Raw genomic sequence first — 26,098 nt, forward strand, 5'->3', positions numbered from 1 at the left:
CTAATAGCATGGTTTTCCATATTTTTGCTAGTAGAATCCTTTTATTTTCCTTCTGCCATTGTTTTAGGCATCCATAATAATGTGTGGTCATAACTACTTTATTCAAAAATGTATATTTCATAAACATATGTTTAACAGTAACTTCTCTTTCATATTTAAATTTTAATAGCAAAGAGATTGGTTTATAAGGCTCTTCTTTTTGTTAACGATCTCATGCATAACATAGTTGGGTCTAATTTGTTAAAACCATGGGCCCGAGTTACCTGAACTTTTATTGCTTGTGGTAGCCAGTAAACAAGACTTTCTTTAGCCATCATTAGGGGGAGTAGCAGCAAACAGAAATATGTCCATGCGCGTGTGGCCTTTCCCTCGATCTTCGTAAGATTGAGATATCGGGAGAGAAGCTTTATTTCAAGGACTTTCCACAAGGCTAGACAAATCCCAGGAACTCAGAACATTTTGTGCTACGGTATATTATCTCTATGCTTGCATATTTTCCTGGCTCCCACAAAGTATACAAGCTGGCTGCTAAATTCCACTTACATTTGTCCAGCCCTGCTTATCATTATATCAATATAGGTATCTAAAAATAACAAACACCAACATATCTGGAGGAACACCTTGTTGTGTGTCTAACATGTAGGTATTGTTGAAAATATTTTTCTCAGAAGGTTAATTGAGAATGGTAGGGCAATTATTAGCAGTGCAAGTATAATTCAGACTAGAAAAAAATAAAATAAATCAAAACAGGGCAATGAGAGATTAAGAGTGGATATATACAAGGAGAAATACATTGCTAAAAACTAAGAAAAGTCAAGAATCAGACAGGAGTGAGACAGACATGGAAGAAAGCCATGGATAGAAGCTCCCTGTTACTGACAAAGTGAGAAGTGCCTAATGGACAAAGCAATGTGCCATTATCTTTTTTTCCCATCCACCTTTACAGAATTATAATTAAATTAGGAATTTTGACATTAAATGCACAGATAATTACCGTAAGTGTCCCGTGAGCATAGCCTTGTATGTTCAGGGCAGAACACATATGTTGAATAGTTATCTGCCACCAAATACTGTTACAGGGAAGGTGACAAAACAAGACTGAAGTACTGCCTAAGTACTTTCAAATACCTTGAGTTCTGCAAAAGGAACTAAAGTTTTGACTATGCCTAGAAAAACAAATGTTTGCTTTTAAGAATAAATATTTGACATTTTAATTAAAAGAACCATTATTTAAATCCCTGGTGAGCCTTCCATGTTCTAACACTATTTAGAATGAAATAGAAAAACAAACTTTTTTGTTTGAAGAAAAAAAAAAAAAAAATCACTTTACAGACTACTACAAAAAAAGAAAAGAAAAAAAAAAAAAAAAGAGAAATCAAAATGTATATTACGAATATGGATTCATTGAAAATATATTCTGCACAATTTTACATCAAAAGCAAGATCAGAAAATGACATTAAAATTCACAAAATAGGCAACTTTCAGCATACAGGTTGAGTATCCCTTGAAAATGAAATGTGACCAGAAGTTTTCCGGATAACGGATCAGTCTTTTCACCCGAGTCCGTTCTGTTGTTCAGGCTTTTCCCAGGGGTCCCAGTGCATTTCCAGGTTTCCCCAGAGCACTTCCGGTCCAGAAAAAGGAGCGGAAGTTCAGGCTTCTCCAGAGCACAACGAACCGGAATAACTCTGGGACCGCAGGGAGAAGCTGGAACAACTGAGCAGACAGCAGGGAGAAGTCGAAAGGGAGGCTGGTAAAGAATCTACTGGACTACAGGAAAGGTCAGACACCTCTTTCCTGCCACCCCCCCTCCTCAGTTGTGAATATACCTTATCTGAACTTCACTTATCTGGATAAAAAAAACAAAAAAAACACACAACATAAAAAAATACATAAGGGATACTCAACCTGTATAAGTTTTCAAAAATAAGAACATCATGTCAATTTTCTTTCTTTTCTATATACATGAATTATAGAAAAACATTTGTTTACCTGGGATAGACTGTGCTGATGCCTCACAGCCAATATTGGGGACACTATTTGGCTGCTGTTGACTAGAGGTAACTTCTGGTTCGGCACTTATAGAAGGAGAGAGTGCTACATCACATGGCAACATCGGCTTCAGTACAGGAGGAAGAAGCTCTTCTGTAACTTCTTTCTTCTCATGGCCAGGCAACTGAAGTGCTGATAGCGGTATATTAATAGGCTGGCTGGGGTTTCCTGTGGAGGTGCTGACCGGCATCTGAAGTCCTATTTGTTGGGTGACTACTGAATTATTACATGGTGGTTTGCTCTGGGGAGCCAAGGATGGCCTCAGAGTCTTTTGAGGGGGTTGCCGTTGTAAAACTAAAGGAGACGATGCTACAGGCTGCATATCCAATTCATTGCTTTGTGAGGGTGGCACAGTGCTGGGAGGTTTGGACGGTCCCACAAATGGGGGAGTGGAGAGTGTCTGATTCTTTTGTTTGGACATCTGTGTAATAGATATTGCGGGACCATCAGCTCCACCAGCGAGTTCTGCATTAGCAACAATGTAGTAGTCTTCAGGAGTCTCCTGTTTGATTTTTTTGACAAGGACATTGTTACTTTCTTCATCGGTAGTATGTGACCGAGACGCTAAAGCAGAGGAAGTAAGGCCACCAGCAGGCCTCTTTCGGGAAACATTCGGGGATTGCTGGGCTCCACGCTCAAAATCACTGTCTTCATCGGTTACTGAGGATTCGCACACCATGTCAAATAAGGTGGTTTCATCTTCATATTCTTCCACCGGATCATCCAGCTCTGACGGTTCACTGCAATAGGAAAAATCACAGGAGTCCCTTGTTCTGTTGCAGTCTAGTTTTGATTTACTAGATCTTGGATACCTATCCAAAGGGCTTGTTTGAGTCTCTGATGGAACTCCAAGTATGCTAGGACTGTCAGAGTTGAAGCTTCTACTGTCCTGGAAACAAACTCTTTCCTGGGGTCCAGCCCTACAAGTTGTAGTTAGAGGCCAATGATATGCATGGCCAGCACTACATCCCCACATAGCTGTCAAAGTGCCATGGGAGCCCTCAGAGAGCAAATGCTTGAGGTTAGGAATAAGGCTACAAATTGTCCCATGACTGTGTGCCCAACTCACTAGCTTGGAGAGGTTCTCCGAAGAGGTGTGTAGACAGTCTTCCATTGTTTGTGGTCAAGAACTCTCTCCCTACAAAATAACCAGGAGACTAGTCAAACTTCAAGCATAGGTACAATAAATACAACAGTGTTGTGTAATGTAAAAAAATAAAATAAAGATACAGCATCATACTCTGTGTGTTAATCATGGGCTTCATCAATGAGACATAACTGATGTTATGTTTCGGAGCAGTTATGTAACTTTCATGCTGTTAAACCTCAGTGTTTTTCTTTCTGGCTTATATATGAGATAACATAAGATGTACCTAAGCTTTTCTGTACAGAGACCAGACATCAGACCATCATACATTATATAAAATGCCAACCTGATATTTCAATCAATATTTTTTTTACGCAATCACAAGTTGCATAATGGAAAATTTAGAATATCGGTCCTGTAGTAAACACTACCATAGGCAGCTGTTCAGTGATTGTCTGAGCATGGATTTTGTGTTTAATTGTTCCTTAAGAGCAAATGTCTAGGACAATTAAAGGGGAAGGACTTATCGTATTTCCAAAAAGCTCTTTAGAAAATGTTTTGAATGTTAACTGCACCACATTTACCTCTTTGCGCAGGAACTGGTCATGTTAACTTTTGGTAAATATGGCTCACAGATCACTCCTCTGATACATTGAGGGTCAATGTATTAAGTGCAATTGTCAAAATTGAAGTCAAGCAATTTCATTTGGTTACTATGGTATCTGCTCAACATTTGCCACTTTGCACCTGGATTACTTTTTGCATAATATAGCCAATATTATAATTGTTCAGTGATACAAGAAAAACAAATATAAGCACAAACAGAAAAATTTGAGAATTTGTCAGGTTGGGATTTTATTAAAATTATGGTTTTATTTATACTGAGCCAACAGATTCTGCACGGCCATACAATGAGTTGGTTATACCGATGCTACCACATTAAAGCAAACAGAGGTCAACAGTATAGAGGGGCCAAATCAACAGCCCTCATAAAAACCCATACATAGTTATGAAGGTCTGTAAAACTAGTACTAAAAATTCTATAGTGTAGCACATTAAAAAAAACACCTTCCTACCCCGCTGACAGCAATTAACAACACTTATCAATAGTGAACTATGTGTATGGCTTCAAGTAACTTTTTAACCCATGCACATCCCCAAGTGTTTGTATTTTTAAAGGATATGGCACAGATAGCTTTAGAATGGCCATCATGAATGGTAAGATGGAGGACCTGCCAGATAGCATGACCACATCAGCCATTTTTGTACAGAACACAACCTCACACCACATGTTGCTGAACCAGCTTAGGTTGTGCACTAGAGCTCTACTCAGGTCTGTTTTCTTAAACCCGGCTCCCACTGAATTTGTGACAAACGTGTTCCACTCCCGCAACATGTGTGTTCCACTCCCGTCCGTCCGCTCCCGCAAACATTCTCATTCACAAATACTCTTTCATTTCACGCATACTCGTTCATACACCCACCCCCTTACCTGAACTGCAGATCTTTCGGTGCCGCTCACAGACTTCCGCAGGGGCTGCTACTTCCCTCTGCGTTGCTCGCACTCAGTGCAAACAACTTCTTTTGTCCCACCCAGGGGAAGCAGGAATGGAGCAGGGTCATGTGGAGCAGGGTCATGTGGCGCAGCGTAAATTCACATGACTTTTCCTGGGCAGAACAATAGAGCCGTGTGTGCGAGCAACGCAAAGGCAGCCTTGCGGGAGTGCGTGGAATTACCGCGACCTGCAGGTAAATTGTGTAGCTGCCCGCTCCCACCCACAACACACAGAATACCACCCGCAAGTTTTTTTTGACGGGTCCCACATCTCGATGCAGTCCTCTATTACATACTGCCCTACAGTCTGTGGGATGTATACGTTCATGTAAAAGGGGTCAGTTACTCAGTCATACATCCCCATACCTGGGAGCTTTCCAAGGTAGCCTATTTCTCCAGGGGAGTGGTTTTATGAAGCGGCAGGGCTAGCCCTTAAGTGGGTAGGGAAATAGGCAGAGATTAGGCAAAACATGGGCAGACGGTGGATGTGTCCAACCTCCCCTGCCCAGAGAAAGATGAAACAGACCCAGAAACATTGGGAAGCATGGTTTGAGCCAGAAACTCCAGGTCAAGCCCAGAGAGTTCCCAACTATGTACATCTCGCATACTGCAGGACAGCACTTTATGTGTGCTAATCAACAGGGTGAAAGAAAAAAATGGCCTGTGTGGTCACCCCTGTAATAAGCTGTGAAGCAGCCTTACAATTCAGAAGAGACAAGAGGATACATAACATATTTGTGAATATGATCTATTAAAAAAACATATGATCTTTTAAATTATTGCCAATATTTGGCAAGCAAATATTTGATAATTTACAAAATCTTTAATTGATGTATTTTGTCACAAGACTCAAATCTATACACGTGATTTCTTTGGTAAAGAAGAAGGTAAACATAGAAATCATATGCAAAAAAAAAACTAAAATACAAATTATAATGCCTATTTGGAGCTGAGCTTCAAAACTTGTTTTGCTTGAGCATGGGCCTTACAGGTAGGAAAAGTCACAAGGTGTTTTAGGGTTTTCTCTGGGTCTTGAAAACGGTGCATACACGTAGGAACTAAGGGGACAGAGACCTGTCCGTACAAGATTACCCTGCCCAATTGCAACTGAAATATAGGCCTTTAGGGCCATACACAATCAATGAATCTGGTACATATTTGCTTGAACATACGTATTTTAGCCATTTTGATTAAGCTATCTGCATTAGACAGTATACATAAAACCTCAGGCCTGTTCATGGCCTGTTCATAGCACATGTACGTTTTACACACTCCTGACCTGCCCAAATGCTGCCTTGCGGTATGTGTGATGTATAAATGAGGTCCTGAATTTTGTTTCACTTTCTGAAGAATTAAAAAACACTTTTTCCCGCCAATTCTCTCTGTGATGTTCCTGCATGAGTGTCGTCAAAGAACCCATTACAGACCCTACAGAGACAAAAGGGTCAAAACTGTCAATTATGCTGCCTTCTACTAAGAGGGGAGACTAGGCTGTCAGTAACCATAACTCCTGTTTTTTTTTCTGCTATGGTTTATGGTTGTAAAAGTATCCCAAAGGGAGTCAACCAGTTAAATTCCCTCATTTTATTAACTTCTACCACTTCTGCTGGAAGGTTTTATCAAAGACACTCAATGCTTCACAAATCTACATGTCATCCTTGCATTGGGGCAATGCTAATTCCCTCATTTTATGCACAGATCTGTGTCTCAACGGTACTTATTTGCTCACGGAAAATGCGCGTCGACTCTAAAATTTTCAGAACACCCAGCTGAAACTTGATGCACGTCATGTAACAAAAGGAGCGCTGTCTAGCAAGTGATGTTTGATTAGAAAGAAAAAAATAAAAAAATAAATAAAAAAGACATGTTTACTCCGCACACGCTATGAAGATAATCAGATGCTGCCTCACAGCTCCATGTATTTCCAGCTACTCCAGCTCATGCCGACCTCCGCCAGTAGGCCAAATAAACAATATTGATGCTGTTTAGATTACAGGCCAGCCTGCCTAGCAACTTATTTAATGCAAGAGTACGCTCATGTAAATAAATTGTGGCGGAGATAGACTGCCTGTCCCTTTCTTGCGAACAGACCCCCATCACATTATTCTAGGAATACTAATAATGTCAGCTGTATGTGTGGCATGGAAGAAGTTAAAAGAACTCTACAGCTAAAAATAAAGGCTTCTTCTAAACATGCATTATTATTATCATTAAGAAATATTTAATCGCAAATTCTAAATATATCTTAACACGAAGCGAGATCTTCAAAGCCCAAGAGACGCAAACACTAACGCTGATCAAGAAAGACGTCATGAAAGTATAAATTAATGAATGTCGTTTTCCTCAGGAAATCTTGTTTATATACAATATCTAGCCATATTAATGAAACAAGCTCTTACTGAAACCTAATAAACAATACCTGTATAGAGATATGCTGCACCTGATACATTGACCTTAGCGTAAAGCTATAGCGCCCAAACCCACAAATTACCTACAGATCTATTCATATACATATTTATTCATTAATAAGGAAATCTCCTTGCCCATGGAATTATAGATTATGTAAAGCCTGCTCAGCTTCTCACTGGAACAATTTGCCAGTGTTGGCCCTTCGTAAAAATTAAATAAATTTATGGAGTTGGAAACACAACTCTTGGAAACTGCCCTGCCATTTCTCCCTTTAGTTAATGGACCCCTATTGCTCTGAGCAAGGTATACTTAATACCCCATATTGGTTGATTTAATTAGCCTCCTCATCATGCACAGGGTGATAAGGGATGTTGCCTCAAGTACCTCGGTTTTGTTTTATTATTACTTTTATATTTTTTTCTGATAATTGGTCAAGGGCTGCTTGCTTTTTTCAACTCACATCCACTGGACTCTCCCTGAGACAAACCTATTTAGCATTAAGGTGCACATTGTAGTTTTTGTAGTTAACTTTGTGCTCCTCTGCAAAATGTATTGTCGCCATGGCCATCTGGTGCCTCAGGTTTGTTGATACCTGTTAGACTTGTAAACAGATTTCCAAGAAAAAGAAAAGAAAACATTTTACATAGTTTAAATGAAAGTATTTGTTAGGCATAAAGTTCTCAGGGTTAAGCACACAGCCTCCTACCACACAGGTGCTTTATTAATAGTCCAGAGTGGCCTTTAATCGAAACTGCCAAGCTAGGATTAAAAAAAGTCACCAAAAGTGGGGTACTTTGACGTAGTATTGCCATATAGTGTGTTGGAATCCCAATGGGATGTCCTCAGGATTTTTCTTCTGGGCACAGGAGGCAAAATATACTCCCCAAATGAACCCTCTCTCACCCCAATACATCCTCACCTCCTCCCCATTGCCTACATTTGTTGGTTTAGAAGAAGGGTTTCCTGGTGGAAGGAAAATGTTAGTTAACTTTTGATTTAAAAAAAGTACACGGCCATGGCAGCAGTAGTTTACAGATCAGCATGTACCTGCGCAATAGTCGGGGTGGTAAAGATTAGCTAAAACTACCCCAGCCTACAATTCCTATGATGTTCAGCCAGTAACGGCTGACTGTATATATCATGGGAGCTGGACTACAGTGTGTAGTGTAGGCCACCACAACCCCAGTCTCTAACTACAATTCCAATGAAGTTCAGCTAGCAATATGCTGACTAAATATTATCGTAGATGCAGTCAGCATGGTGTTTGTACTGCAGACATAGTGTAGCCCCCCCCAAGCCAGATCTACAGTTACTAGCTAACATTCCCATAATAATTACCGTATTTGCTTGATTATAAGACGAGGTTTTTTCCCGAGCAAATGCTCTGAAAGATACCCCTCGTCTTATAATCGGGGTCGTCTTATAATCAGACCTCAAATGGTCTGACTCTGAGACTAAGATCCAGATCCCCCGCAGCGATGCAGGGGACCTGGATCCTCCTGTGATATGCCACCCCCAACTTACCGGTGCATCTGAGGGACTCAGAAGCACCGGTAAGTTTGGAGGAGGGAGGGGGAGGGAGTGTTAAACGGGGGGCATAAGGCATTTCTGGAGGCAGAGTGCTCTGTGAAATGCCTTTTTTAAGGCAAAAGTTAACTTTTGTTTACTCCAACTCCCATGATGTTGAGCAGCAACATTGCTAGTTACCGTATTTGCTCGATTATAAGACGACCCCCAAAATCCGAATATTAATTTAGGAAAAAAAAGAAAGCCTGAATATAAGACGACCCTATAGGAAAAAAGTTTTACCAGTTAAACTATGTGAACAATTGTTTGTTACTAAAAGCTATGATTGAGAAAAATATTTAGTTTTTATTTCCTTTTTTCACAACCTGACCCCCCCCCAGTTATGCACATCTGCCCCCAGGCTTGCCACTCTGCCCCAGAAATGCCTTATACCCCCTATATGCCACTGTGCCCCATGATATGCCTTTTAACCCTCTATATGCCACTGTGCCCCATGATCAAAATATTTTTCTCAATCATAGCTTTTTATTAACAATCAGTTGTCGTCTTATATTCAGGCTTTCTTTTTTTCCTAAATTAATATTCAGATTTTGGGGGTCGTCTTATAATCAAGCAAATACGGTAACTAGCAATGTTGCTGCTCAACATCATGGGGGTTGTAGTAAACAAAAGCTAACGTTGTGTAGCGTAGCTCTGATGTACAGCCAACATTCTGAGGTATTACAACAACAAAAAAGGAGAGTAGTAAAAAAAGAAAGCAACATAAAAGCTTGGAACCAAAACAGGACTCTTGGTAGATTTACAGCAGTTGTGGTAACATTTGGCACTCAAAGTGCTGTTATTACATTCCTCATGAAGTTTAGCCAAATGGATGGCTGAGAATCATTAGATGTACATTCCACAGCAGCTGCAGTACCAATCCATAAAGACACAAAGCTAACCTTTCGCGCCCCAGTTGTTTCCCATAATGCTGAATATATGTCAGACTAAGTCATGGGAAATGTAGTCTCAACAGGAGTATTAACTAATCCTAGCTACAATACTTTTGGAATAAACTACCTGGTGTCTGCAGCATGCAAACTGGTCTCTGCCAAGGTGAGCATGCTGTGCCTGCGAAGAAGCAGATGCCAGAGTGAAGAGGAGGAGACCAGCCAGAAGAAGAGGAAGAGATCAGACCAAACCACTCTGACAACAGGGGGTGTACAGAATTAAATAAGAACTGTTTGCTTCACTCCTTAACTATCATGTGTTTTTTTTCTGCTCTCTATGCTGGGATGCAACAAAAAGCCATCCACAGAGCCTCCTGCACCTAGCATTCATTCCAGATTGAGGTCAGCCTGAATATTTTGAACCCTCACAGAGCTCAGCTCACAGGCCTCTGAGGAGCGCAAAGCCCAATGTCCCACCAGTTCTTTATACATGGAAGATGGCAAGATGGAAGATTTGACACTGCATTGCCATTGCTTGCGCACTTACATCCTGTACCAGAAGTATTTCAGCTCTGTGGAAGACGGTCTTCTTCAGCAGTTGTGGATCTTAAGCAGGTGGTATGGGACAAGGTAGCCACCCTAAGCACCAACCTCACATCCCTTGAGCAGAGGGTCTTAAAAATCAAGCAACAACAACGCAATTATGCATTGCCATGATGGGTCCCCTTTGAGTCCAGTGCTTCTGCTTCACCCAGGGAGTGGGGCTGTTGACGGAGACTCTTACCCCACTCACCTTGCAAATTAGCAATCTTCCCCCTCCTGGCACACTCATACCCTCCAGCGTCGTCCCCATATCAAGGTACTCACCACCTTTTATGTCCACCTGGCCAGACTCCTCCTTTCCCTCAGCCGATCTCACCCTTTTCTAGATCAATGCTAGGGGGCTTAAATATGGGACATACTAAAATGAATGACAAAATGGAATGCCCATAGACTTTAATGGGGAGGAATGCCCATAGACTATAATGGGGAGGAATGCCCATAGACTATAATGGGGAGGAATGCCCATAGACTATAATGGGGAGGAATGCCCATAGACTATAATGGGGAGGAATGCCCATAGACTATAATGGAAGGGAAAAGAATCATTGATTTTGAAATAAAAGTTTAAGACATATCATTTAGATCTTTGGCACACATACTCCCCTCGCACAGACACATGATCTAAAACTCAGATTATGTGGGATTATAGCTGTTTTCTATGGAATGACAGGTGAATGACAGTTTTTAGTGAATGCCCATAGGATATAATGGGAGAAAATTAAACCTGTTTTTCAGACAAAACCCTCTGACATATCATATAGATCTTTGTCATGTATACTCCCCTAGCACAGAGACAGGATCTAAAACTCATACTATGTGGGATTATAGCCGTTTTCTATGGAATGACAGGTGAATGACAGTTTTGAGTGAATGCCCATAGGATATAATGGGAGAAAAATTAAACTTGTTTTTTTAGAGAAAACCATCTTAAATATCATATAGAACTTTGTCGTGTATACTCCCCTTGTACAGCTACAGGAGCTAAAACTCATATTAAGTGGAATTTTAGCTGTGTTCTATGGAATGACAGGTGAATGACAGTATTGATGGAATGGCCATAGGATATAATAGGAGAAAAATCAAACCTGTTTTTCAGACAAAACCCTCTGACATATCATATAGATCTTTGGCACATATACTCCCCTAGTACAGAGACGGGATCTAAAACTCATATTATGTGGGATTATAGCTGTTTTCTATGGAATGACAGGTGAATGACAGTTTTGAGTGAATGCCCATAGGATATAATGGGAGAAAAATTAAACTTGTTTTTTTTAGAGAAAACCATCTTAAATATCATATAGAACTTTGGCACATACACTCCCCTAGTACACACACGGGATCAGTTTAAAAAAGTGTTTTTAAAAAGATATGGGTTAATTGTTTAGGATATATTCTTAATTTGTTTTGCAATAAAATGATACTTTTAATGTATTTTTTTTCTTCATAAAGAAGTCATTTATTTTTACACTTCAACTGTTGCTAGACATAAAACGTATGATGACAGAACATGAATTAGTATAATCCCTTTAATCCAGGGTTTGTTACATTGACCATTTAAAGCAAATAGAAATCCTTTTCATTGGCAGGACTGTAAATCCAGGCATTCTCAAAGTGGCATTCACTTTGTCCAACATGATTACGGTATATTAAGCATAAAGAAAGTTTGCTTTAACTAATACTACGTTTAATAAGAAATCTTACAATTTCTGTATAACTATCTACTCAGTTGATTTTATGGACCCTGAGAGAATAAGATTTCTATGATGGAGTAACAATCATAGTCTCAGTTCCTCACAGGAACCAAATGGCTAAGGCAAAATGCCAGTATTAGCCTAATAGGTGGTATGCTTATATTAAGTTGTAGTATGCTGTGTCTTGGATAGCAACATTTTTGGGTAGCAAAATATGCCTAAATTTACAACCCACACGGGAATCCCTCATATTACGATAAGAGAGCAATACGGTAAAGTAGTGTACAATGCCTGCATTGCCAGCTGCATGCATTCAGACTTCTAACAGACAAGACACTACATTCAAGTTCCCCCTTTTATGCACCGCCTGCCTCGCTATACAGGGCAGAAATTAAACTGCGTGTTCCATCGAAAGGTCCCTCATTTCACCCAGTATCTATCACCAAGTCTTGCTATACATTAGCGTGCTAAAGTTTTAGGCAGGTGTGAAAAAGTGCTGTAAAGTAAGAATGCATTAAAAAAAAAACAGACATGCTAATAGTTTATATTTTTCTTTTAACAAAATTTAAAGTGGTTGAACAGAAGAAGAATCTTAATCAAATCAACATTTTGTCTGACCCCTAAAACAGCATCAATTCTAAGTACACTTGCACAAAATTAAGTATTTTGTAGGCTTATAGTTAGGTATATGATGAAACAATTATACCATATAGGTGCTAATAATCATCAATTCAATATGAAGGTTGAAACACAACCATTAACTGAAACAGCTGTGTAGGGGGAATAAAACCTTGGTAAGGAAGAGCCAAACTCACTAACAAGCTGAGGTTCCTGAACACAGATTAATGTCCAAAGCCATACACCATGGCAAGACTGAGCACAGCAACAAGACACAAGGTATTGCAAAAGTAAGGTCTCTCTCAAGTAGACAATGGTTTCCAAATGTTCTGGCCAAGCTCTTTTGTAGATGCAAAGAAACGGGCAATGTTAAGTACTGTAGACAGTGGCAGGCCAAGGAAACTAGTGTAGCAGATGAAAGACCCATCAATGCTTACCTCCTTTCGCAAACAGAAGAGCGCTCCAGAATATTATGGCGCTATAAAAAAAGTGGTCTTCATAGAAGACTTTGGGACAAAAAGCCAAAGTGGAAACAAGGCCACGGAACTTAACCATTCCCAAAAACTATTCCACAAATCCTTTAGATTTGGTTGCACACAAGCCGCCTCTTGCGCCTGGGTGACGTGCACCTGCGCACTCGCCTCAGTGACTCCTATAGCCAAGCATGGGGGCCCGCCCAGGCCTCATACACAGTACCAGGCATTTCTTCCTGCTTTAACAGTTATATACATGAATAGGTCTGAATGTGTAGTAATTGTAATATTAATCTACTTTGCACAGTACCAAAACAGTTATAACGGAAGTAGCGAACACTAAAAGCCTAGCTGTATGGAAAGCGAAACACATAAAAGGAGGATAATTCACACAGGGAGGAAGGCCTGACAGCTTGCAGCTCCTGTTAGCCAGAAAACCAACAGACTTTACAAGACACTGACACAGAAGTTGTAAGCGGGTAAAGAGACTAAGTACATACAAAACACTAGAGTCAAGGTCCTTCTGATGCAATGAAATATCTATTTGTAGTGAGCCTTCTGACACCTTTAGCGCAATTATTTAAAACCTCTTTAAATAAACTTATGAAAGAAGTAAAGACCTATAATTTTAGGTTATTTCAGCTACACTATTATGTGTATACCAGCCATCTAGTCTTTATATGATGTTTGAACATAAACTGGGTTGCCAGAAATGGTACTTAAAGCAGCACTTTTCACGTATATGAAAATGATACTAAAAAATATCTTGAAATTATTATTTTTTTTAACTTAGCAATTATATAGTGGCTCTTCTTTCCTAACCAACATTGTTTTTTGTGCAGTCCTTTATTTAAATAAAACCAGGGCTACTTGCTTTACTAACATTAGACCTGCTTTTGTATCTTAAATGCCTTATACAAATAACTATCCGTGTGATGGTATTAGTAAATGTTAACATTAAAAATTACACCTACTTTATTTGTGCTGTAAATGAAACCTGCAACTTTTTGGCACATCACATGTTGTAAACGGTGGTTTGCCCTAAAGGTATTTCTAATGATACCTTTAATGAGGAACGTCATGCTTGTAACACTATAGGATCATCCACATTCTAATGCAGATGGGGTCCAGAAACTTCTTATAATTCTTGGGAAGCAGAGGAAACTTTGCATTGAGGTAAAAACACGTGATGGGTGTGATGTCAAAGCTAGAATGTAAAGATGAGTAACTTGTCTTCTTGTTACACAAGTGAGAAAGGACTTGCTTAAGCCTTTCAATGCCAATGACACAGGCACTATATGGACAAGTATTGGGACACCCCTTTCATAAGTATTGAATTCAGGGGTTTCAATCAGACCCATGCCACAGGTGTATAAAATCAAGCACCTGACCTTGCAGTCTCCATTTAAAAACATTTGTGAATGAAATGGGTGGTTCTGAAGACCTCAGTGAATTTAAGTGTGGTGCCGTGGTGCCACCTTTGCAATAAATCGCGGAAGACCATGTAAAGTCACAGAGCGCTGAGGCGCACGGTGCATAGAAGTAGCCAACACTCTGCTGATTCCATAGCTGAAAAAGTTCAAAACTTCCATTGGCATTTATATCATTTTTAATGGTATGGGGCTGTTTTTAATAGGTTTGGGCCTCTTACTTCCAGTGAAGGGAAATCTTAATGCTTCATCAATACCAAGGCATTTTGGAAAATTCTACGCTGTCAACTTTGTGGGAACAGTATGGGGAAGGTGCTTTTCTATTGCAGCACGCCTGTGTCCCAATGCATAAAGCAAGACATAAAGACATGGTTGGATGAGTTTGGTGTGGAAGAACTTGACTGGCCCACACAGAGTCTGACCTCAACCACAAGGAACATCCTTGGGATGAATTGGAATGGAGATTGCGAGCCATGCCTTCTCGTCCAACATCAGATGAATGGGCCTCCCGAGCCAAGAGTTGCCATAATTAAGGGTTACAGAGGAAGTCTTGCTAGTATAGTGTTACACTGGAGACTTCCTCCTCTGTGCACGCACTGCTAAATGCGCTCTTTCCTATCGGAAGAGAAAGGTGCGGATATTTATGAATTACTTTTCTGAATAACTTTTTTTTTTTTTTTTTTAATTATAACTAAAAAGGTAACAATCAGTCCACCGAGCAGGGAGCTTGCTACCATACTTACCGACATGAGTACTCTGAACCTTGGCACTTACAGGGTTATACCCAAGAGCCATGTCATCATGGTGACTAACAATTGTTTCCTAGGGCTTTACTAGCTGGACACACAAAGCAGAGTTGGCATTTCCTTTCTATGTGCTGTAGGGAGGGGGTGAATATCTGGCGTGACCCTGCTGCAGTAATGTGGATAGTTCCTATATCTATGGGCAATTTGTGAAGCCATGGTTTAAGATGTTGTTTAAGAGATGATCTCAGATGCGACAGATTCTCTTAAACTAAACAATGTGTAAGTTATGAACAAGTACATCTTAAGTATTGTACTGGCGTTCCGGCCTTTTCAAGGAAAGTGGCACATGGAGTATAAATATCAGACAAGCACTGGTCCATTATCTTTTTATTTTTAAACTCAAAGTTCACATAGAAGTCAAGGTGTCATATCGGCTTCATGTAACTGAAATAAGAAGCACATGTGTCACTGCTTAAACTTTTCTATTCTCTATTTTCCCAGTAGCAATAATAGTGAATAGTAATAGTAAATGAGAAACTCTTAATATTTTAGAGCTTCTTGATCCAAGGAGAAATCCGATTGCCTCTTGGAGTCAAGAAGGAATTTTTTTCCCTGATGGCAGAATTCAAAGTAGCTTAATTAGGGTTTTTTTTGCCTTCTTTTGGATCAAGAATAGAAAGGTTAGGTAGAAGGGTTGAACTTGATGGACTTCGGTCTTTTTTCAACCTTATGAACTATGTAACTATGGACAGTACATTGGCAAACACTGAAAGCCAGTTTTTTCCCAATCATGTTTTCATTTCAATATTAATATTTAGAGTTTCATCGAAATGTCCCCTTACCGCCATAAAATACATATCATAATTAAGAAATATGTTGAATTCTAAAGATATCTCACAAAATATATATATATAATGAATAATAGAAAACAGTTTTAATAACGTTTTCATCAATAGATGAAATACTTGCCAAATATATATTAATGATAATCCGTTTAATAAAGAAAGGATAGATTAGTGTAAACATTATTCAATTTAATAAACTGATAACTTAAATACCTTTAATTATTGGTAAGTTAACAGCTAAATATTAGATTATTAAATTAACTGATGAATATGTTAAATAACTGGATAAAAAGCAATGTAGTGGTCATTAAAAATAAAGTTGATAAATGTACATTATTAAATATAAAGAAAAGAATGTACCTGTCACATCTGTTCTATGCTATATCCTTCGCGCTTGTACATGTTATGCAACCCTGTGCAGTGCACATCTGTCAAGAGGTCTCCTGCTGCACCTTTACATCTCTGCCACTAACCCATTTTTTGTCACCATGGCTCACAGGGTTCTATCATGATAAAAACCATAAACAGAGTAGTATATATAATTTTCATGGAGGGATTCTGCAGGCATTAGCCTCCTTGCCCACTCGCACCAGGATTTGCAGGAGATGCATTCAGCCGTTAAAAGGTAATTACTTTTTGTACAGGCTAAAGAATGCTTATTAAAAGTACTTTATATAAGTACTTTAATATGTGTTCTTCATTGCCAAGGTCACATTGCAGAGATCAAAGGGACAGCAGCAAGTCAGCTTGTCAAGAAAAGTATGAAAGTTTGTTGAGAGGTTCTAGCCGAGACCTCTCGTATCCAGGGCAGATCCAAAATGAAAGGGGAATACAATGGATGGCAGTATTCACCTATTGGTTCCATATCACACAACACATGGGGGTCTTACAGGCATGACCTCAAACTTTTGTACAGGTATATGCCACATATCATCTGTTCGGGCAACGTCCTAACGCATGTATGTCCGTGCTACCACAAGGTTATAAGAGTTCAGAATCCTAATTGAAGAAGGGGACCTGGGAGACATGTACACCAGTCATAACATTATGACCACCAGCCCAATATTGTGTAGGTCCCCCTTTTGCCCCCCAAAACAGCCCTCACCCATCAATGCATGGACTCCACTAGACCTCTGAATGTTGACTGCTATGAGGCCCAGTCAATACCTTGAACTCGTTGTGTTCCTTAAACCGTTCCTTAACCATTTTTGATTTGTGGCAGGGTGCATTATCCTGCCAAAAGAGGCCAATGTCACCAGGGAACATTGTGTCCATGAAAGGGTGTACATGATCTGCAGCAATGCTTAGGTAGGTAGTACATGTCAAAGTAGGATCTACATGAAGGTTTCCCAGCAGAACATTGCCCAAAGTATCACATTGACTCACAAGCACCAGGTCATCCACGTGATGCCAAAGAAAACGTGATTCATTAGACCAAGCCACCTTCTTCCATTGCTCTGTGGTCCAGTTCTTATACTCATGTGCCCATTGTAGGTGCATTCAGCAGTAAACAGGGGTCAACCTAGGCCCCCTGACTGGTCTGCAGCTACACAGCCCCATAAGCAATAAACCTTTTTATCAATTTGAGCTACAGGATTGAGCTGTTTGATTCGACAACACGGGCCAGCCTTCACCCCTCTGCGTGTGTCAATGAGCCTTGGCCACCCACATGACCCTGTTAAGAGTTCATCGCTTTTCTTTCTTTGTACCACTTCAGACCAGGAACACCCCACAAGGGCTGCTTTGACAATCATCTAGCCATCACAATTTGGGCCTTGTCAAAGTTGCTCAGATCCTTACACATTTTTCCTCCTTCTAACACATCAACATTTGAGGATAACATTTTCACTTCCTAACTAATATATCCCACCCTCTGACAGGTGCCATGATAAGATTATCAGCGTTATTCCCATCACCCGTTAGTGGTCAGAATGTTATAGCTGATCAGTGTATGCTGTAGCATTGTGTTTGCACAATTTACAATTCACAATGTCCTATTTTACAGAATGTATTATGGATGTAAAGTGATGAATTGTTGTATACAATATAGAAAATGCAAGAAACTTTATTTATGATTAACATTTCCCTTGGAATGTGGCATTTGTGTTGCATTTAAGTAGGAGCAGCAGAATTCCTAGCTTAACATATTCCTTGATATTTGGGGGTGACCTTTCAAGTGTAAAGTGCCTAGGCCTAAATGGCATACACATATTATATATATATATATATATATATATATATATATATATATATACACACATACACACACACTCCTTGGAAACAATATCTCTACAACCACAGCAGGCCAATCACCTTACTTGTTATGTTGATACGTAGCTGTAGAGATTATACATAATATATATACACATTTACACGTACTTTTGGCGCAGTGCAGAATGTTACTGCAGACTGGACCGGTCCTTTGCTACACTGGAGAACAATGGGGGAAACAAATACTTTGCACTTGTACTATTACCGTACTTGCTCGATTATAAGACGACCCCCCAAAATCTGAATATTAATTTATGAAAAAAGAAAAAGCCTGAATATAAGACGACCCTATAGGAAAAAAGTTTACCAGTAAATGTTAATTCATGTAAACTATGTGAATTTTTTTTTTTAATAAAAGCTATGATTGAGAAAAATATTTTGTTTTTATTTCCTTTTTTTTCAACCTGCCCCCCCCAGTTATGCACATCTGCCCCCAGGCTTGCCTCTCTGCCCCAGAAATGCCTTATACCCCCTATATGCCACTGTGCCCCATGATATGCCTTTTAACCCTCTACATGCCACTGTGCCCCATGATATGCCTTTTGACCCCCTATGTGCCACTCTGCCTCCAGAATTGCCTTATACCCCTATATGCCACTCTGGCATTTAGGGGGTTAAAAGGCATATTATGGGGCAGAGTGGGATATAGGGAGGTATAAGGCATTTCTGGAGGCAGAGTGGCGTATAGAGGGTTAAAAGGCATTTCTAGAGGCAGAGTGGCATTAAGGGGGTTAAAAAAGGCATTTCACAGAGCACTCTGCCTCCAGAAATGCCTTATGTCCCCCATTTAACACTCCCTCCCATTTGCTCTGGAAAAAACCTTGTCTTATAATCGAGCAAATACAGCAGGGGCGTCCAACCTGCGGCCCTCCAGCTGCTGCAGGACTACATCTCCCATGATGCTCTTTCAGCTAAGGGGCTGGCTGAGGAGGATGGGAGATGTAGTCTCGAAGCAGCTGGAGGGCCGCAGGTTGGACGCCCATGAAATACGGTATATCATGTGAACTCACTTCTGCTTTGCCCTAAACTAGCCATTTCTCACCAAAAGTATGCGGACACCCAATCGCTAACAGGTTTATAAAATCAAGCACATAGGTAGCCATCTCCATGGAGAAACATTGGCAGTAGAATAGGTGGTACTAAAGAGCTCAGTGACTTGTCATAGGATGCCACATTTGCCACAAGTTAGTTCATGAAATTTCTGTCCTGCTCGATCTGCCCTGGTCCACTGTGAGTGCAGTTATTCTGAGGTGGAAGCATGCAGGAGTAACAACACCTCAGCCATGAAGTGGGGCTACAGAATACATAAAAAATTAAATTAAAAAAAGACAATTGTAGCATCACCGCTTCCAACTTGGGAAGGCCCTTTTATATTCCAGCATGTCTGCCCCAGTGTACAAAGCAAGGTCCATAAAGACATGGTTGGATGAGTTTGTTGTGGAAGAACTTGATTGACCCACACAGAGCCCAGACCCCAATCCAATCGAACATCTTTGGGATAATTTGGAATGGAAAGCCAGGCTTTCTCGTCCAACATCAGTGCCTGATCTCACAAATACTTTTAGTTAAATGCCCACAAATTCAAAACAGACAGACACACTCCAAAATGCTGTGGCATAGCTAACCTCATATTAATGCCCATGGTTTTGGAATGGGATGACCAATACATTAATTAAGGAGTGATGGTCAGCTGCCCTCCTACTTTTAGTCATATAGTATAGCTGAAAATAAATATATTTCCCAATGCTAAGCTCTTTTTAGGGTTGTCACCTAACCATACTTGAAGCTGAATTATAGAATTTGCTTAGCCTCCCAGGAGGAAAAAGTAGGTACAATCAAGTAAGCTATGCAAATCCCCATTAAAAATATTTTAAAATACTTTACCGTACCCATAAGAGCAGAACTGTATAGCTATACAATTATATTATAAAAATCACAATTTACTTCACACTATCATAATGTGAGAAATGTTATTCATGTATCTTAGCAATTATTAGTTTATACTGCCAATAAATGTGGTTAAAACTAAAATCTTACCAGGAGGGAAAATTACCGGTAATATTTTTTTTTTTTCTTAAAAAGTTGCCTTTGATGGCTTATTTTCGGATAGCACAAAAAAAATAATCCAATCTCTCACCTTTTTCCAGATCCTACATTTTACAGTTCTGTACATAAAATAAGCCTATGAAATTGTGTTTACTGTATGTATATATGCAAGTAATATATACATTTATTTGTACAAGAAACACTTTAATTCCTTGTTCTCAGATTGCTATGATTATTCATCCCTATGATGTCACAGTTCACCTACTGTTAACTTACTGGTAGCTGTTCAGGAAGCCTTTGTTAAGTTGGGTGAGATAAATGGAGCAAACTCCAGGACAGAAAATGGATTTGAAGGCATTGGTTCTGCCACAGGCAAATAGTTTAAACTGATTGGCAAACAAAAAGAATAAACTGAAGGCAATTTTAATTTAAAAAAAAATTGACGTCCAAATTATTTGAAGAACCATTCTGCCTGGTTGTAAAGAGTCAGACCTTGGTCTTAACTTTGATTAAGGACAGCTTTAAGCCTATCCCGTGCATGTTTCAATCCCGTCATTGTCTTAGCCTCAACTACAGCTGGGTGGCTGTTCTACACTCTCGGTGAAATAAAATACTTTTGTTACATCCTTTTAAAGTATTTAAATGTTTCCATTACATCTCTTCTCTCTCTTCTTTCCTCCAAGCTATACATATTGATGAGAAAAAAAAACAAAAACCCAAACACTTGGTGGTTGCGTTAAATTTGCATGTTTTCAAACACCAGGCAGGTTACAGTATAAAACAACATTTTACAGCTAATCCCATCGTTATGTAAAGCAGGATATAACTCACACATACATCATATTGTTAATGCAGGACCATTACAGATCGAAGGACCGGTCAGCATTAAGGTGCTCGTCAAAGATAATAGATTTATGTAATACCTGAGTCATACATGATTATTCCATAACCAGCCTGTACCGGAGTGCACACTATTGGCTACGCCAGGTTTATACAGGTGTTAATCACAATTTTCTTTTTTTTTTTATATATATGATGTATTATGGAATATCATGATAATTTTAATTAGCATATTTTTCCCCCTGAAAATGTAGTAGTAATTAGTGAGTTGAACAGCAGGTACACAGGTATTGCAATGAGAAGAAAAGCAGAACTATATTCAGCTAAATATACACCGGTCCATCTTGGTGAAACGGGTAGCATGCGTGGGGAACCACCACAGGTTGTGGGTATCAACAGCCCCACGAACGGCAATTAAAACACACTAAAACAGAGTGAAATCTGGATAGATCAAAAGGCGTGGGCATCATGAACCAATCTTTCATGGTGGGCTTTACATGTCTGCTAGCTGTTTTTCAGACGTGGAGCCCTTCTATGACCAATAGTAGCAGACTTCAAGTCCACGACAAATACATATTTTTTATTTATTTTTTATTAGACAATTTTGTAAAATAAGCATGATGTCAAGAGTACCTGTTTTCTTAAACTATAGGCGTTGGTATTTAGTAAAGTCTGTTGTGTTCTCTCTACACAACTCTTAAGACGTTTGCCTCGGTAGATGTGGGAGCAGGGTGTAGCGTGTAGGGTTGTTCTCCAACATGTATCTTGGCCATGCTGGAAGCAATAGATGTGAAACCCTACCTTGTTTCCCTCAGATAACCCATCATATCAAGTGACTTATTTTCCATGCTATTGTATTACAATGAAAACACAAAAGGGTACGTCAAGACAGCAGTATTGTGAAACCTCTCAAGTTATTCTATGGTGTCTTTTTGATCAGCTTGAGAAACGAGACTGGAATTGTCCCTTATTAAAGAGACAGAAAAGTCACTCTTATCTCCTAAGCAACGGGCTGATTTCTCAAACCGATTCCTGAGACTGACAGTCTTCCAGACTATTGAGACAAACTAACTGTGCATTGAAATATAACCATTTTAATAAGTCAATGAATAATCGGGCAGATTATAACACAATTGTTTTGTAATTAATGAAGAATGAGCTGTGCAGAAAATCAGCAACTTGGTTAAGCCATCCCTCCAATACCACTTACAGGTGTCATTTTACCCGTTTTACTGTAACAAGGACAACATGTACTAATGTTCAGGGGACTCTTATAGCATATTCAGTAGCGCTGTACAACGGGTAGACAGATATATGTACACACACACACTGTGGATTCAAAAGTATATTGTAGGTTTCTTATCAATATTGCATAGAAGTGTCACTTGTAAATATTGGAGTACTGAAAGGTTTACAGTTTGCCACACTCACAACTCAAGTGTTCCCAAAAGGCTTTTTCACATGAAATGCTATCTAGTCCACAACCGCAAACATCTATATCTACATGTCAGAATTCGAACTTAGGGCCACACTCTGCCAGCGGGAGGTGAGCATCTACCACCGGTTGCATATAGGACTCATAACCCTCATGCCCAATAGCTACACAAGCAGTAGGACATCTCCGCACTTGTCTAGTGTCCCGATGGAATCTAGAACACAGATCTAGATTTCTGTACTAGGTCCAGGCCACAGCCCACAAGTATTCACACATCTTAAGTGTAAAAGTAATACAATTTTATCAGCAGCCAACAAGTAGCAAAATAAACACTTATTTTAATATACAGGTTCTAGCGACTCAATATCGCTGAGCAGGTCACAAGATATTTAAGACGCAGGCAGCAGTAGCGAAATTAGCAGTGACAGTTAAACTAATGTAATCTTAGTCCATTTGTCCATGAATACATTCTGTACATACCAATCCATACACACTGCAAGAACAGTAACCACACTCAAAATACAGAAGACGAATAATCCATGAGATGGGACACAGACGGGCGCGATTATTTTTATTTATTGGTTTATATAGCGCCATCATACTCTGCAGCGCTGTACAATTAGAAGGAAAAGGACACCTCTGGCTGTGTGCAGACTAACCCCATTGAAGACACAAAACACATTCACAACAAACTGCTTAGTTTCATCAATACAGCGATATGGAGCAATCCTATCAGAATTCAAACATACATAAAAACATCTATATTCTTCAAAATAAATAAATGTCGGGTAGGGGGAGAAACCCCAACGTAAAATGTTGATTTAGCTTTGTTTCAGAGTTTACAGAAAATGAAGAACAGGGGAAAGCATCGAACAAGAAAATAAAAATGAAATTAAAAAGCAAATATATGTCAGAAAACTGGCCATATAATAAAATTTCCCAGATCCACTTCCCTCCATAATAAAGAACATGTAAGCATCCGTGAGCACACGTCACTACATGGTACACAAAGTGTTAATGTCTGTCCCTGTTTGCACTTAAGGTGTCTGGACTGTAGGAAAGCAGGTTTGAGGTTATTCTCAGTTTTAGTATATGAACTAATCTCTGTGTTAAATATAGTATATATATATAGTACATAGTCAGATTGTCTCCGAGGAGCAGGCTGGGAAACTTAAGATTGCTTTGCCATTCGCTCTGTGCTATTCCAGGACAGACAGGGACGAGACATAAAGGAAGAAATTAATTACAGACACATAAAAGAATATGGAGGATGCTAAGTGGCAGGCTGATCTGCTGCTGCCACTGCTCCTGATGTCCAAAGGCTTACCCCTTGTAGATCCCAAGACATCACTTTTGGATATTTGGCATGGACCCTCCTGCACTCTCATCCTATACACATTTACACTTACACCGCTGGGGGTTAATACGCCAAGTATCACATCCATGACAGCACCATGCAGACACATATGATCAGAGGCTTAGTATGATCCAATACTGCCTACTTAATACACAGACAGCTGAATAAAGGGGAGGGAGAGGGGGGGTTACACATGTTTAACCCGTTCAGTGATGGGGGGTCACACTAAATATTCCTCATCCAAGCTCTAGCATCCAAAGTCTCATTGTGCAGAATGCTTAAAACATCTTGTAGAAACGCTCACTTATTCATTCAAATGGAAGATGCTTAAAATAGGTCATGTAATAAGAGATGAGGGGACGCTGCCGATCAATACATCTCCAGACTGCTGTGCATTATGTATCCACACTTTCCAACAGACACGATGACCTTTTACAGTACAACACCCCCCCATCCATCCATCCATCCAAAAAGTACCTACCTGCAGGTGGATCTCCATAGGAATGCCAATAGGAATCCCAGGGATACGAGCAAGGTAGTATTATAAATAAATATCAAGTATATAATAAGTTAAATTATCCCCCATTATATTAAGGCAGGAGGGTAATTATCAGCCTATTCTTTGTGCTGATTGTTTAAGTGTCCTCTCGCTTCCTCGTTCCTTTTGGGGGGCAGCTCTCTCCCCTATCCACCCTTATTTCTCTAGCAGGGGTCTGTGGGGAGGGGTATAATAACCTAGACGGTATCCCCTTTCACCGCAACTCCGCCTAGCCGATGATCTTATATTGGCTCAAGTGTTATAAGAAAGGAGGGGGGAGGGCATAGAAATAGACACAGAAGAGTGGGAGGGAAATAAGTCCTGTGCTCGGGTACCGGAAATTGAAGCCTCGATCATAAATATAACGCAGGAAGTGTGTAATAACATAATACGGTCGGGCTCTTCCTTACCCACCTCCCATTCACTATGAAGAGGGGCAGGAGTTACAGTGCGACAAGCCCCGCCCACGGCTCCTCCCCGGCGCCGGCTAGAGCGCGGCTGAGGCGTTCGATCTGTCTGGGCGTTCTAGAACGCGCGTTCACCCGACGTTGTAATTGTCCCATTGTTGATGGAACATTCGAGGGTGTAATTGCGCGCGCTCTCTCTCATCATTGTCCTAAAGAGACAGGAGAGAATCTCTTCATATGTGTCAGATAACTCACGTAGCATACCGCAAAGAGACTTACTGGCTTTAAGAATTGTAGAGGCTAGATAACTAAAGTGTTATTGTATATTTAGTATAATAAATGAAATATATATTACATTATATATACGTATTACATATGTGTATACTCAGGCAGTGGGAAAATAAAGTAGGATGTTAAAATTGTCTTTTTCATCTTTTCGTGTACACCGAGGTTAATTATTTCGCCTAAACACAGGGCCGTCCGCATTATGTGACCCCCCCTGTCACAATCCTGAGCGTTAACCCTTTCAGGACATAGTTTAATACATCAGAGACCAGGGTTTTTTTGTTATTTTTACCATGTTTTTTAAACCTTTTTTACCATATTTGATATCTGATTATAAATTGTTTTGTTCCAGACAAGAAGGGGCTTCTTTTAAAATCGTAGAAACACATAAACCATATTTATGATCAGTGCTAATTTTGTATTGTTTTTTTTTTTGCCATATTGCTTAGGAATGGTGCCACTTCTGAACAATCATCCAATTTATGTTGAGATCCATCTCCTGTTTACATTAATACCCCACATACATAGTTTTTTTCGGGCTACATCCCTTACATATTACCCTATATTGTGCAAGGTGTTTAATACTATTGGTGGTTTTTGGAGTAATTATCTTTTTTAAAAAAATGTATGTAGTGGCAGGGCAATGTCTCCAGTGCAATGTGGTAGAGATCCCTTTGGGGTCTCTCTTATATATCTTACTAAAACGTTTTTATTTATTAATCTCATATATATATATATATATATATATATATATATATTTTAATATTTTATTTTTTTCATCTTTTCAAAGGGGAGAAAACTTTTCTCTCTCTCTCCTCCCTTTGAATTCTCCTGTGTTATCAGCAAGCAGAGCTCCGGAGCCTGCATTGCTGATTGCAATATGAATGATCAGCCAGCAGGGGGGAGATATCAGAGATCCCAGCAGGGTCTGGTTAGACCCTCCTGGCTCT

General features: G+C 39.7%; 1 protein-coding gene across 1 annotated transcript in view; it reads right to left on the reverse strand.

Annotated features, from left to right (window-relative positions):
• Window positions 1-24,502, reverse strand: part of KIAA1958 (KIAA1958 ortholog) — a 50,173-nt gene extending 25,671 nt beyond the window's left edge. Inside the window, exons 1-2 of the mRNA XM_053470192.1 lie at window positions 24,400-24,502; window positions 1,994-3,191 (exon numbers count right to left, since the gene is read on the reverse strand). Of these exons, the coding sequence (XP_053326167.1) occupies window positions 1,994-3,167 (1,174 nt within the window). The 5' untranslated portion in view covers window positions 3,168-3,191; window positions 24,400-24,502. The remainder of the gene's footprint in view (window positions 1-1,993; window positions 3,192-24,399) is intronic.
• Window positions 24,503-26,098: the final 1,596 nt, after the last annotated feature.

The sequence above is a fragment of the Spea bombifrons genome, chromosome 1 (assembly GCF_027358695.1).
Source record: "Spea bombifrons isolate aSpeBom1 chromosome 1, aSpeBom1.2.pri, whole genome shotgun sequence".
In the NCBI taxonomy this organism is placed as follows: Eukaryota; Metazoa; Chordata; class Amphibia; order Anura; family Pelobatidae; genus Spea; species Spea bombifrons.